At 42.0% G+C, this 15,445-nt stretch overlaps 1 protein-coding gene across 17 annotated transcripts in view; it reads right to left on the bottom strand.

Annotated features, from left to right (window-relative positions):
• Positions 1-15,445, bottom strand: part of LOC106613918 (transcription factor COE3) — a 195,184-nt gene that overhangs the window by 58,233 nt on the left and 121,506 nt on the right. For 12 of the 17 annotated variants that reach the window (XM_045687634.2, XM_045687643.2, XM_045687599.2 and 9 more), the window contains exon 8: positions 10,740-10,884. In XM_045687634.2, coding sequence (XP_045543590.1) covers positions 10,740-10,884 — 145 coding nt within the window. The remainder of the gene's footprint in view (positions 1-10,739; positions 10,885-15,445) is intronic. The other 5 variants (XM_045687630.2, XM_045687632.2, XM_045687619.2 and 2 more) reach the window with 1 other exon arrangement.

Below are 15,445 nucleotides of genomic sequence, written 5' to 3'. Positions count from 1 at the left end.
CGTCCCACCTAGCCCATAGAGGTTAGACAGGTAACTCTTTATCCACAATATAGCAGGGGGTGTAAAGCCATAACACATAAGTTTTACCAGCAGCAGACCATGATGGATAATGTCCAAGGCCGCACTGAAGTCTAACAAAACAGCCCTCACAATATTTTTGTCATCAATTCCTCTAAGCCAATCATCAGTCATTTGTGCAAGTGCTGTGCTTGTTGTCCTTCTCTATAGGCATGCTGAAAGTCTGTTGTCAATTTGTTTACTGTGAAATAGCATTGTATCTGATCAAACAATACTTTTTCCAAAAGTTTACTAAGGGTTGGAAACAGGCTGATTGGTCGGCTATTTGAGCCAGTAAAGGGGGATTTACTATTCTTAGGTAGCTGAATGACTTTTGCTTCCCTCCAAGCCTGAGGGCACACACTTTCTAGTGGGCTTAAATCATGTCTTAAAGTAATGATGGACTGTCATTTTTCTTTGCTTATTTGAGCTGTTCTTGCTATAATATGGACTTGGTCTTTTACCAGATAGGGCTATCTTCTCTATAACCCCATTGTTACAACACAACTGATTGGCTCAAACACATTAAGAAGGAAAGAAATTCCACAAAGTAACTTTTAAGAAGGCACACCTGTTAATTGAAATGCATTCCAGGTGAATACCAAATGAAGCTGGTTGAGAGAATGGCAAGAGTTTGCAAAGCTGTCATCAAGGCAAAGGGTGGCTATTTGAAGAATGTCGATCATAAAATATATTTTGATTTGTTTAACACTTTTTTGGTTACTACATAATTGCAATGTGTTATTTCATAGTTTTGATGTCTTCACTATTATTCTACAATGTAGAAAATAGTAAAAAAAAAATAGAAAAAAACCTTTGACAGGTAGTTAATATTGAAAAAATGTCAGAATCGTTACAGGAGTGCTAGCAAGCTCAGGACCACCAGTAGCCATCACTGAGGCAAACAGTCAGGGACAGAGAGCGTCCCAGCCCCCCGTTTGAATGTTCTCTCTCTCTCTCTCTCTCTCTCTTTTATCACACCTTCTTCTACACCCAGCCTTCCACTGGCCTCACTTTGATGAGGATTCTGAATGCAGATTCTGCTACAAAGAGACTAGACACTATAAAGATGTACACTTTGTCTATTAACGCTCAGTTCTCCAACTCTATTTCCTGATGCTAAACGGTCAGTGGGAGGGAGGTGACTAACAGTAATGTATTTCCTCCCCCACTCTCACTCCTCCACCCTCTACATTAACTGCTCTTTCATTTTAAATGTGTTTTATTTTTCTGTCCATCTCTCTTATTATTGTTGACCGGGGATAGAAGGAGAGACAATGGAAAGGTGCTTTTGACTGTAAAGCCACAAAACCTTTTAAATAATTCACAAAAGGATGTTTTGTAATCTGTAGAACCTTTTAGTGTAATTGGGGTAGTTATAACTAAGATGTCTGAGTTTATACCAGCTATCATCCTGTACCACTGTAACATCCTTGTTATAGCTAAGATGTCTGAGTTTATAATAGCTACCACAGTAACACCAATGTTTCTATCATTGCAATATTGTAATTCAGTTTATATAAAAGCAGCACAAAAACGAATGTATGTTAAAAAAAATATGTGGATTTTTTTTGTATATATCTGTTAATAAAAATATAAATGACAAAATACTGATATAATAATGGGTTATAATTATAAGGCGTACATATGATCAATAATGAGGCTATATAATCATTGCCATCATGCATTGATTTCCCCCTCTCTTTCCCTCAGCTAGCTCTCTGTCAGCCAGCCAGGTTAATCACCATTAGGTATTGTTGTGTTCTACACTCCAGACAAGGCTCCAGTCTTTGTTTGCTTTAATGTTGGACCAGCCGAGGTTGTATTTGCTCATTCCACGAGCATCTCCCTGTGTAGCAGAGGGGCCATGAGCCCACAGCACACACCGCCACAGGAGGGAGGGAGGGAGGGAGGGAGGGAGGGAGGGAGGGAGGGAGGGAGGGAGGGAGGGAGGGAGGGAGGGAGGTGGAGGGGAGAGGGCGAGAGGGGAGAGGGGAGAGAGGGAGAGGGAGAGAGGGAGAGAGAGAGAGAGAGAGAGAGAGAGAGAGGGAGGGAGGGAGGGCTGCCCTTAACTGGCACTGTTGACTCCATGCTAATAAGTTCATACAAATTTTCATTTCTGAGGCTTGCGAGTGACATTTGCTTTTCTTAATTGCAGGCAGGAGCGTTTGAAAAAGCATCAACTCTCTAAAGACAGACAAGACTCCTCAAAGGGACTGACCTTCATCAGCGAAGCCAATTATAGCAAATAATTCACCAAAAATTACAGTAAACAAATGTACTTTCTGTAGGTGAGAGGGAGGGACGGAGGGACGGACAGAAGGAAGGAAGGAAGGAAGGAAGGAAGGAAGGAAGGAAGGAAGGAAGGAAGGAAGGAAGGAAGGAAGGAAGGAAGGAAGGAAGGAAGGGTGGGTTGTGGTGGGGGGTTGTTGGGGGGGCTAAAGGGAGGCAGGTTGGGGGTTAGGGAGAAGAGGCTGGGTGGGGGTGGGGGGTGGACTGGGCAGAGCAGAGGCACAGGAGGGGCTGGCTGGCAGCTGGGGCTTCAGACAGCCACACACACACACACACACACACACACACACACACACACACACACCGACTCGAATTTCTCAATGCTTCCACCTTTGGTGCCTAGCGTGGAGACGGGAGAGACGGGGGCCGAGGCTGGGGGGCCGGGCTGCTCTAAACCGAACCGTGCATGAGCCACCTCCATTCTGCCCGTGATTAGCATGCATTTTCAATGCACATATAGAAGGGGGGGACATGTGTTCAATGGGGAGCATGGCAAACCAAATTACACAGACAGCGTTAGCCATCTAATGATATACGTGCACAATGCGCTCAAGCAGATGATGGAAATTGGAGAGAGCAGACGTACGCAGCCAGCCAGCGAGAGAGAGAAGGAGAGACGGACGGGCTGGAACAGGACCAGACTGGTGAAGGATGTTATGAAGCCAAGTTCACCCACCATACAGGAATACCAGGCTAGGTAGGCTGTTCTGAAGCCAAGTTCACCCAACATACAGGAATACCAGGCTAGGTAGGCTGTTCTGAAGCCAAGTTCACCCACCATACAGGAATACCAGGCTAGGTAGGCTGTTCTGAAGCCAAGTTCACCCACCATACAGGAATACCAGGCTAGGTAGGCTGTTCTGAAGCCAAGTTCACCCAACATACAGGAATACCAGGCTAGGTAGGCTGTTCTGAAGCCAAGTTCACCCACCATACAGGAATACCAGGCTAGGTAGGCTGTTCTGAAGCCAAGTTCACCCAACATACAGGAATACCAGGCTAGGTAGGCTGTTCTGAAGCCAAGTTCACCCAACATACAGGTATACCAGGCTAGGTAGGCTGTTCTGAATCCAAGTTCACCCACCATACAGGAATACCAGGCTAGGTAGGTTGTTCTGAAGCCAAGTTCACCCAACATACAGGAATACGAGGCTAGGTAGGTTGTTCTGAAGCCAAGTTCACCCAACATACAGGAATAGCAGGCTAGGTACAACTTAGCATTATTCTAATTAGTTGGATTGCTATATTAATTTTGTAAATATTATTTAAAAATCATAACGGACCTATATTTACTATATAATATATTAAACAATATTCATCAAATGTTTTCCTCTACATTTTTATGTCAGTATTGGGATATTTTATTGTATTATTCACTAGCTAACGACTAACTAATGACTAACTAATGACTAGCTAACGACTAACTAATGACTAACTAACAACTAACTAATGACTAGCTAACGACTAACTAATGACTAGCTAACGACTAACTAATGACTAGCTAACGACTAACTAATGACTAACTAACAACTAACTAATGACTAACTAACGACTAACTAATGACTAACTAACAACTAACTAACGACTAACTAACGACTAACTAACGACTAGCTAACAACTAACTAATGACTAACTAACGACTAACTAACGACTAACTAATGACTAACTAACGACTAGCTAACAACTAACTAATGACTAACTAACAACTAACTAATGACTAACTAATGACTAACTAACAACTAACTAATGACTAACTAACGACTAACTAATGACTAACTAACAACTAACTAATGACTAACTAACGACTAACTAACGACTAACTAACAACTAACTAATGACTAACTAATGACTAACTAACAACTAACTAATGACTAACTAACGACTAACTAACAACTAACTAATGACTAACTAATGACTAACTAACAACTAACTAATGACTAACTAACGACTAACTAACGACTAACTAACGACTAACTAATGACTAACTAACAACTAACTAATGACTAACTAATGACTAACTAATGACTAGCTAACGACTAACTAATGACTAACTAACAACTAACTAATGACTAACTAACGACTAGCTAACAACTAACTAACGACTAAATAACAACTAACTAACAACTAACTAACGACTAGCTAACGACTAACTAACGACTAACTAACGACTAACTAACGACTAACTAACGACTAACACATCACTTCCTCCCTGCTTGCCAGCTCTCTGGTGATTTTTCTCATAATGCCAAGTCTTCTAGAAGCGGTTCGGCGCCTGCATGTGTCTTGTCTCAACATCACTTGTCACACTCCAACGAATCTCTGGCTTTGTTGTGCTTCAAGTGGACAGTCAACAAGGAGCCAAGAGAGGAAGAGAGAGAGCCGAGAGAAAGATTTGGTACTGACTACCCACAACCTACCAGGCCTCCCAGCTCACCTCCCCACGTCCCCCTGTGTCTGGTGTTGACTACCCACAACCTACCAGGCCTCCCAGCTCACCTCCCCACGTCCCCCTGTGTCTGGTGTTGACTACCCACAACCTACCAGGCCTCCCAGCTCACCTCCCCACGTCCCCCTGTGTCTGGTACTGACTACCCACAACCTACCAGGCCTCCCAGCTCACCTCCCCACGTCCCCCTGTGTCTGGTACTGACTACCCACAACCTACCAGGCCTCTCAGCTCACCTCCCCACGTCCCCCTGTGTCTGGTACTGACTACCCACAACCTACCAGGCCTCCCAGCTCACCTCCCCACGTCCCCCTGTGTCTGGTACTGACTACCCACAACCTACCAGGCCTCTCAGCTCACCTCCCCACGTCCCCCTGTGTCTGGTACTGACTACCCACAACCTACCAGGCCTCCCAGCTCACCTCCCCACGTCCCCCTGTGTCTGGTGTTGACTACCCACAACCTACCAGGCCTCCCAGCTCACCTCCCCACGTCCCCCTGTGTCTGGTGTTGACTACCCACAACCTACCAGGCCTCCCAGCTCACCTCCCCACGTCCCCCTGTGTCTGGTGTTGACTACCCACAACCTACCAGGCCTCCCAGCTCACCTCCCCACGTCCCCCTGTGTCTGGTGTTGACTACCCACAACCTACCAGGCCTCCCAGCTCACCTCCCCACGTCCCCCTGTGTCTTGTTTACTGAACAAAGGCGTTGGGTTCGTACTTCTCTCTGCGTTCAGCTCCTGCCTCGCAGTGTGAAGCTCTAATCAGCATTCCTCTCTCCAAGGCAACATGGCACTGTGTTAGTGTACATCCCAAATGGCACCATATAGTGCCCTACTTTTGACCAGGGCCTATGGGGTAGTAGTGCCCTTCATATAAAATAGGATGGCATTTGGGACACAGTCTTTAGTCACCTTCCTCCTCATCCCTCCAGTATTGCGACACTCCAACAGGTCTCATCTTGCCTGCTGTGCTGTACGTACTGAGGACTTCCTTTGTTCTGCCTGCTAAAAATGTCTTGTAATTGTGTTGGTGTTCTCCAGATGGCAGGTTGATACTGCTGCTGATGGGATTATACCTTTTACCTCTCCTAGGGCCATCTGCTCCTCTTTACTGGCTAAAGCCTTGCAGCCTGGATCCGCTTGTCTTTATTGCATCAACCTAACAGCGTTACAGCCACTTGGCATGCAAATCAGATCCACGCTGCAGGCCTCCAGGAGAGCCGGGTCGCTGAGTACGACACACACACGGTAGAGCGTAGACACAGACGAGGATCGCTGAGACGCTCTTTACACACCCCTTACTGACGACTACAGGCTCATTTATGAACTGAGGAACACGTGGAGGTGAGAGAGTAAGGGTGGGGGGTGTGGGGGGGGATAGAGTGGGTGGAGGGAATCATTATACCATCACCTGGAATACATTATATTCAGCTGATGTTATAAATGTAGATAATAGGTTGTAGTAGTGAGGCAGAATTGGAGATAAACAGAGTATATAGGTATTCCTGTACAGACTTTGTAGCCAATCAAAGCATAGTTAACATGGACTATACCTTATGACTGTATATCCTGCTGCTGATCACACAGTCTGTCTGTCTGTCTGTCTGTCTGTCTGTCTGTCTGTCTGTCTGTCTGTCTGTCTGTCTGTCTGTCTGTCTGTCTGTCTGTCTGTCTGTCTGTCTGTCTGTCTGTCTGTCTGTCTGTCTGTCTGTCTGTCTGTCTGTCTGTCTGTCTGTCTGTCTGTCTGTCTGTCTGTCTGTCTGTCTGTCTGTCTGTCTGTCTGTCTGTCTGTCTTGTCTGTCTTGTCTGTCTTGTCTGTCTGTCTGTCTGTCTCTCTACATCTACCTCTCTCTCTCTATGGGTAGACAATAAAATATCAGTAATCTGAGATTTGACTCTGTGATATGAGACTGCGTTTCAAATGTTAGAATTGTTTCTTCACTAAATGTACCATTCTACCCAGCCATGTCTGCCCTCTAACACAATCCATACACACGTTATAGATCTGTGTGGTCTTCACTTAATAAAGGGAAGGTGGAGGAGATACACTCCAGATTAGGAGATGGATCATCTGACTACCACCAGTCCAAATCCAGATTCATAAGGACAGGAGCTCTGCTGCACATAGGGTCTTTTGATGATGAGATGCTTCAGTGGTTGTTGGGTTGGGTGAGTAGGCTGTGCAGACGCCAGTTCCCCTGTCCCGCAGGACCCCCTCAGACAGGGGGAGACCCACGGTAGAGGGGAGGGGAGGGGGGGGGGCTCAACCTCTTTAATTGCTCTCCTAATTAAAGCCGGTTGCTAAGCAAAACACGCCTTCTATCCCGTGGATACGGAGAGAGAGAGAGACAAACAATACGTCACGGGCCGTAACGACTTCACAGCTTAGGGCTAACCATCAATTATTAGATTGTCTTTCTCTGCCCGTTTTGTCATTAGTAAAGAACCCCCCCCCCCCAAAAAACCACAGTCCTTTCCTTCCCCTGCAGAGTTTTGGGGGTTGATATAGTTCATTTCATTGATATAACGCCTTTGCTTTGCCTTTCCTGTTGCATTATTAAAACACTAGTGTTTTGATAGCGTTATGATAATTACTGCCTAATTAAGACCGAAAGCGCTCATGCTATTACAGGTCTGGGTAACACAATATTATACATACAAGCCACTTGTACTTGCCAGTGATGACTAGCTAATACACGTTTGACAAGGTCACGTTTTCCAGAGTGTTTGAACTGAACTGAGTCCAACAGGAAGGCTAGAAGGTTGAACTCTGTCCTTCCTGCATTTATATTTCCCAGACTTTGCTGCTCCGAATGTATTTTTCTCTCTTTTTCCCTTTTTCAGCAGAGCAGCCAATCAGTCAATCTTCTGATGTGGAGACAGCTGTGCTGGTTTTCTGACTGATGAGTACGACACTACAGTAGTGCTTCAATAAGGATCTACAGAACCCAGAAACAACCTGATCTCACACTACAGAACCCAGGAACAACCTGATCTCACACTACAGAACCCAGTAACAACCTGATCTCACACTACAGAACCCAGAAACAACCTGATCTCACACTACAGAACCCAGGAACAACCTGATCTCACACTACAGAACCCAGTAACAACCTGATCTCACACTACAGAACCCAGTAACAACCTGATCTCACACTACAGAACCCAGAAACAACCTGATCTCACACTACAGAACCCAGAAACAACCTGATCTCACAGTACAGAACCCAGAAACAACCTGATCTCACACTACAGAACCCAGAAACAACCTGATCTCACACTACAGAACCCAGTAACAACCTGATCTCACAGTACAGAACCCAGAAACAACCTGATCTCACACTACAGAACCCAGTAACAACCTGATCTCACACTACAGAACCCAGAAACAACCTGATCTCACACTACAGAACCCAGAAACAACCTGATCTCACACTACAGAACCCAGTAACAACCTGATCTCACTACAGAACCCAGAAACAACCTGATCTCACTACAGAACCCAGTAACAACCTGATCTCACTACAGAACCCAGTAACAACCTGATCTCACACTACAGAACCCAGTAACAACCTGATCTCACACTACAGAACCCAGTAACAACCTGATCTCACTACAGAACCCAGAAACAACCTGATCTCACTACAGAACCCAGTAACAACCTGATCTCACTACAGAACCCAGTAACAACCTGATCTCACACTACAGAACCCAGAAACAACCTGATCTCACACTACAGAACCCAGTAACAACCTGATCTCACACTACAGAACCCAGTAACAACCTGATCTCACACTACAGAACCCAGAAACAACCTGATCTCACAGTACAGAACCCAGTAACAACCTGATCTCACAGTACAGAACCCAGAAACAACCTGATCTCACACTACAGAACCCAGTAACAACCTGATCTCACACTACAGAACCCAGAAACAACCTGATCTCACACTACAGAACCCAGTAACAACCTGATCTCACACTACAGAACCCAGTAACAACCTGATCTCACAGTACAGAACCCAGTAACAACCTGATCTCACACTACAGAACCCAGTAACAACCTGATCTCACACTACAGAACCCAGGAACAACCTGATCTCACACTACAGAACCCAGTAACAACCTGATCTCACCCTACAGAACCCAGAAACAACCTGATCTCACACTACAGAACCCAGTAACAACCTGATCTCACACTACAGAACCCAGAAACAACCTGATCTCACACTACAGAACCCAGTAACAACCTGATCTCACACTACAGAACCCAGTAACAACCTGATCTCACACTACAGAACCCAGAAACAACCTGATCTCACACTACAGAACCCAGAAACAACCTGATCTCACACTACAGAACCCAGTAACAACCTGATCTCACACTACAGAACCCAGAAACAACCTGATCTCACACTACAGAACCCAGAAACAACCTGATCTCACACTACAGAACCCAGAAACAACCTGATCTCACACTACAGAACCCAGAAACAACCTGATCTCACAGTACAGAACCCAGTAACAACCTGATCTCACACTACAGAACCCAGAAACAACCTGATCTCACACTACAGAACCCAGGAACAACCTGATCTCACACTACAGAACCCAGAAACAACCTGATCTCACACTACAGAACCCAGTAACAACCTGATCTCACTACAGAACCCAGTAACAACCTGATCTCACACTACAGAACCCAGGAACAACCTGATATCACACTACAGAACCCAGTAACAACCTGATCTCACACTACAGAACCCAGTAACAACAACCTGATCTCACAGTACAGAACCCAGTAACAACCTGATATCACACTACAGAACCCAGTAACAACCTGATCTCACAGTACAGAACCCAGTAACAACCTGATCTCACACTACAGAACCCAGAAACAACCTGATCTCACACTACAGAACCCAGTAACAACCTGATCTCACACTACAGAACCCAGAAACAACCTGATCTCACACTACAGAACCCAGTAACAACCTGATCTCACACTACAGAACCCAGTAACAACCTGATCTCACAGTACAGAACCCAGTAACAACCTGATCTCACACTACAGAACCCAGTAACAACCTGATCTCACACTACAGAACCCAGGAACAACCTGATCTCACACTACAGAACCCAGAAACAACCTGATCTCACACTACAGAACCCAGTAACAACCTGATCTCACACTACAGAACCCAGTAACAACCTGATCTCACACTACAGAACCCAGAAACAACCTGATCTCACTACAGAACCCAGTAACAACCTGATCTCACACTACAGAACCCAGTAACAACCTGATCTCACACTACAGAACCCAGTAACAACCTGATCTCACAGTACAGAACCCAGAAACAACCTGATCTCACACTACAGAACCCAGTAACAACCTGATCTCACACTACAGAACCCAGTAACAACCTGATCTCACACTACAGAACCCAGTAACAACCTGATCTCACACTACAGAACCCAGAAACAACCTGATCTCACCACAAATCAATTGCAGATTTGATGTTTATTTTAGAAAGCAATTGAGCAAGAGCCCTTTTGAAAACATATGTAAATAGAGATCACTGCATATTTCACACAGTGCAATAACAATAATTATAATAATAATAAATATTATATATATGTGTTCATGAAATGTACTAGTGAAATACAATGAGAGATGGAGAATTAGAGAACTACGTTGTGATACTATAAAGGGACAGATATGATCTGAAGGAACTACACCAGAAGGATCTTTATCTCAGCATCTACCAGAGGAGCTAAAGATGACAAGCTACATGAGGAAAGAGATATGGAACTAAAGAACTAAGCCCCGTGACCACATGACAACGAAAATACGTCTTTTCAACGTCTTTTCAAGGTCTTGTGCTCATAGGGAAACTAGAGAGTATTTCAAAATAAAAGTTATGTAGAATGTGCCTACCATGATAGAGATAAGGAGGGTCCGTACCTTCAGAAGGGTCTAGACGTCGAGCCCTTCTGCCGTGCTTGGAGTTGTTATGGACAAACATGTTGTCTGAGACCGCCAGGACGTGACCGTCCACATTGACCGTTGTTGATACAACAACCTGCAACAGGAGTGAAAGGGGGAGCCAGTCATTAAAACAGTCTGTCTATGTATCTGTGTCAGGAGACAAGTCATGTTGGCTGTGCTGCCACACTGTTAATTAACATAAAGTGCTTTGTGACCCTTTAAACTAGTGACAACTGAGCTGCCACCAACTTGAAGGAGATGAAACCCCTTGACTTTGCTGGAGGTTTTTGAAACACATGGGTTTCCATTCAAACGCCCTCCAAACACCAGACCTCAGCCTACTGAAGCTGCACTACTTGTCATGGGTTCATGACATCACCATGGGATTTTCAATCTTTCTGTTGTAACACTGCATGCTATACCACTGTCCAGTAGCAACAGGAAAAGCTGAGCCTCCACACAAAGCCAATGGGAGGAAGGTCTTTCTCAGGTCTACAGCAATATACAGGACTGTGTTCATGAGACAGCAAATGTAAGGAAATGTACTGAAACAGTCAGGGACTACCTGACTTGACCCCAGTAAGACATGTTCATTTTAGTTTTAAAACATATTAAATATATATATATATTTAGTTCATGAGTGCCACATTCAAATATAACATACTGGTACTTCTTCTCTTGTCGGTTTAACATGTTAATATTAGACTCTCCCCATGGGTTGTCTACAGTAAGATACACGAGTTGGACAGGGGATCACCCAGGGGCCTTAGAAAGATCCCTCAGCCACTGTACTGTATTCTAGCTGGACAGGGGATCACCCAGGGGCCTTAGAAAGATGCCTCAGCCACTGTACTGTATTCTAGCTGGACAGGGGATCACCCAGGGGCCTTAGAAAGATGCCTCAGCCACTGTACTGTATTCTAGCTGGACAGGGGATCACCCAGGGGCCTTAGAAAGATGCCTCAGCCACTGTACTGTATTCTAGCTGGACAGGGGATCACCCAGGGGCCTTAGAAAGATGCCTCAGCCACTGTACTGTATTCTAGCTGGACAGGGGATCACCCAGGGGCCTTAGAAAGATGCCTCAGCCACTGTACTGTATTCTAGCTGGACAGGGGATCACCCAGGGGCCTTAGAAAGATGCCTCAGCCACTGTACTGTACTGTATTCTTCCTGGGTTTAGTATGACTTTCCCCACTGTTCAGTGATCCACATAATTCTGCAGAGGGCTGAGAACGAACCACTCCGCACCTTCTGAACAATAAAGGAAAACACATTTAATGTGAAATAAAAGGTCCTGAACTCCAGCCTCCATTGTTTCTGTTCCTAAGAAACGGTTAAGGAAAAAGGCAGTTGTTTCTCTCTCTCTCTGTCTTCTTTAGTTTTGGTGGTGGGTACAATGTCCCTGTAGGTTTAATTGTATTAACACAAAAAGTTACGGCACACCAATCAGAGGAAAGAGTCTGTCTTCACACCTTGAAGTAGCCAAACAAAATCAGAGTGGTTATATAACTACTTCCCCCAGCGCGTTGACTCGCTTTGCTCACATCATTAATGTCCTGGCTATAGCTGAGTATTTACAGTATACATGTTTATATGCTTCCCTGAAGCAGAACTGTCTATGACTAAACAACTAGTTACATTAGGAGGCCTCTTTAAACAAACACACATTATAGCTTTCTTCCATATTATCTTGTTTTTCTAACTTCCTGTGTGGTCATCTACTCTCACAGTGGAATAAATAAAGACTATTATATAAACTAAAAACATTATAGATATCTTTAAAAAGACTCTAAACTAACACCCATTTAAAAAGCGTTATAGCTATCAGTAGAAAATAATCTAAACTAAAGCACATTTAAAAACCATAGATATATTTTTCTTGTTTGTGTGCCTTCATCATCAGTGTGGAGGTCTCTGGAAATGAAAGAAACCGTAATGGAGTCTGTACTTAGACAGGACATTACAGTGAGAGGCCTCGTTTAACGCATAATAAACACTGCAGTTAAATGTTTTCTCTCTTCCAATGTAAGTGTGGATGTGTCCTCTCAAAAGTAGATCAACAACAAAAAAAAGCACATCCAATTTTGCTTCAAGCACGTCATTACCCTTTGCTGTGACAGGGAGGGGTGTTTTGTCAAAACAAGGCATTGCATTTACAAGTGTGAACGCGCCGATAAAATATATTATTTTTTTGTCATTTTGGAGTGGGTGTATGTATTACCTGCCACTCATCTCTCTCCCTCCTCCTCCACTCTCCCTGTTGAATGAATGAAAGCATTGTCCTTTTTTTTGGATCCTTTTCCCTCCTCAAAGCGGCTGCCAGGATTTCTTCAAGGCTTTAGCTACAGTTCCTCTGTCACTGAAGGAGAACCTTATGGAAGGGACTCTGTCCAGTTGTCTATCTGTCATTAACAGTCTCTCAGCCACCCGCCTCACTGCCCCGCCTCACCACCCCCCTGCCCTCTCTTCACTCTAACAGCCTCCATTCACATTGATCTGTTGATATTCACATTGATCTGTTGATATTCATATTGATATTCACATTGATCTGTTGATATTCACATTGATCAGATGATATTCACATTGATCTGTTGATATTCACATTGATCTGTTGATATTTACATTGATATTCACATTGATCTGTTGATATTCACATTGATCTGTTGATATTCATATTGATCTGTTGATATTCATATTGATCTGTTTATATTCATATTGGTATTCATATTGATCTGTTGATATTCATATTGATCTGTTTATATTCATATTGATATTCACATTGATCTGTTGATATTCATAATAATATTCATATTGATCTGTTGGTATTCACATTGATCTGTTGATATTCATATTGATCTGTTGATATTCATATTAATATTCATATTGATCTGTTGACATTCATATTGATCTGTTTATATTCATATTGATATTCACATTGATCTGTTGATATTCACATTTATATTCACATTGATCTGTTGATATTCACATTGATATTCACATTGATCTGTTGATATTCACATTGATATTCACATTGATCTGTTGATATTCATATTGATCTGTTGATATTCATATTAATATTCATATTGATCTGTTGATATTCACACTGAACTGATGATATTCACATTGATCTGTTGATATTCACATTGATCTGTTGAAATTCATATTGATCTGTTGATATTCATATTAAAATTCACATTGATCTGTTGATATTCACATTGATCTGTTGATATTCACATTGATATTCATATTGATCTGTTGATATTCACATTGATCTGTTTATATTCATATTGATATTCATATTGATCTGTTGATATTCATATTGATCTGTTGATATTCACATTGATCTGTTTATATTCATATTGATATTCACATTGATCTGTTGATATTCACATTGATATTCATATTGATCGGTTGATATTCACATTGATCTGTTGATATTCACATTGATCAGATGATATTCACATTGATCTGTTGATATTTACATTGATATTCATATTGATCTGTTGATATTCATATTGATCTGTTGATATTCATATTGATCTGTTGATATTCATATTGATCTGTTGATATTCACATTGATCTGTTGATATTCATATTGATCTGTTGATATTCATATTGATATTCACATTGATCAGATGATATTCACATTGATCTGTTGATATTCACATTGATCTGTTGATATTGACATTGATCTGTTGATTTTCATATTGATCTGTTGATATTGACATTGATCTGTTGATATTCACATTGATCTGTTGAAATTCACATTGATATTCACATTGATCTGTTGATATTCACATTGATATTCATATTGATCTGTTGATATTCACATTGATCTGTTGATATTCATATTGACCTGTTGATATTCATATTGATCTGTTGATATTCATATTGATCTGTTTATATTCATATTGGTATTCATATTGATCTGTTGATATTCATATTGATCTGTTGATATTCATATTGATCTGTTTATATTCATATTGATATTCACATTGATCTGTTGATATTCACATTGATATTCACATTGATCTGTTGATATTCACATTGATCTGTTGATATTCATAATAATATTCATATTGATCTGTTGGTATTCACATTGATCTGTTGATATTCATATTGATCTGTTGATATTCATATTAATATTCATATTGATCTGTTGACATTCATATTGATCTGTTTATATTCATATTGATATTCACATTGATCTGTTGATATTCACATTTATATTCACATTGATCTGTTGATATTCACATTGATATTCACATTGATCTGTTGATATTCACATTGATATTCACATTGATCTGTTGATATTCATATTGATCTGTTGATATTCATATTAATATTCATATTGATCTGTTGATATTCACACTGAACTGATGATATTCACATTGATCTGTTGATATTCACATTGATCTGTTGAAATTCATATTGATCTGTTGATATTCATATTAAAATTCACATTGATCTGTTGATATTCACATTGATCTGTTGATATTCACATTGATATTCATATTGATCTGTTGATATTCATATTGATCTGTTGATATTCACATTGATCTGTTTATATTCATATTGATATTCACATTGATCTGTTGATATTCACATTGATATTCATATTGATCGGTTGATATTCACATTGATCTGTTGAT

The sequence above is a fragment of the Salmo salar genome, chromosome 01 (genome assembly GCF_965601325.2).
Source record: "Salmo salar chromosome 01, fSalSal1, whole genome shotgun sequence".
NCBI lineage: Eukaryota > Metazoa > Chordata > Actinopteri > Salmoniformes > Salmonidae > Salmo > Salmo salar.
Note: the sequence above shows the minus strand (reverse complement) of the source record. Positions and strands in the feature narration are given on the sequence as shown.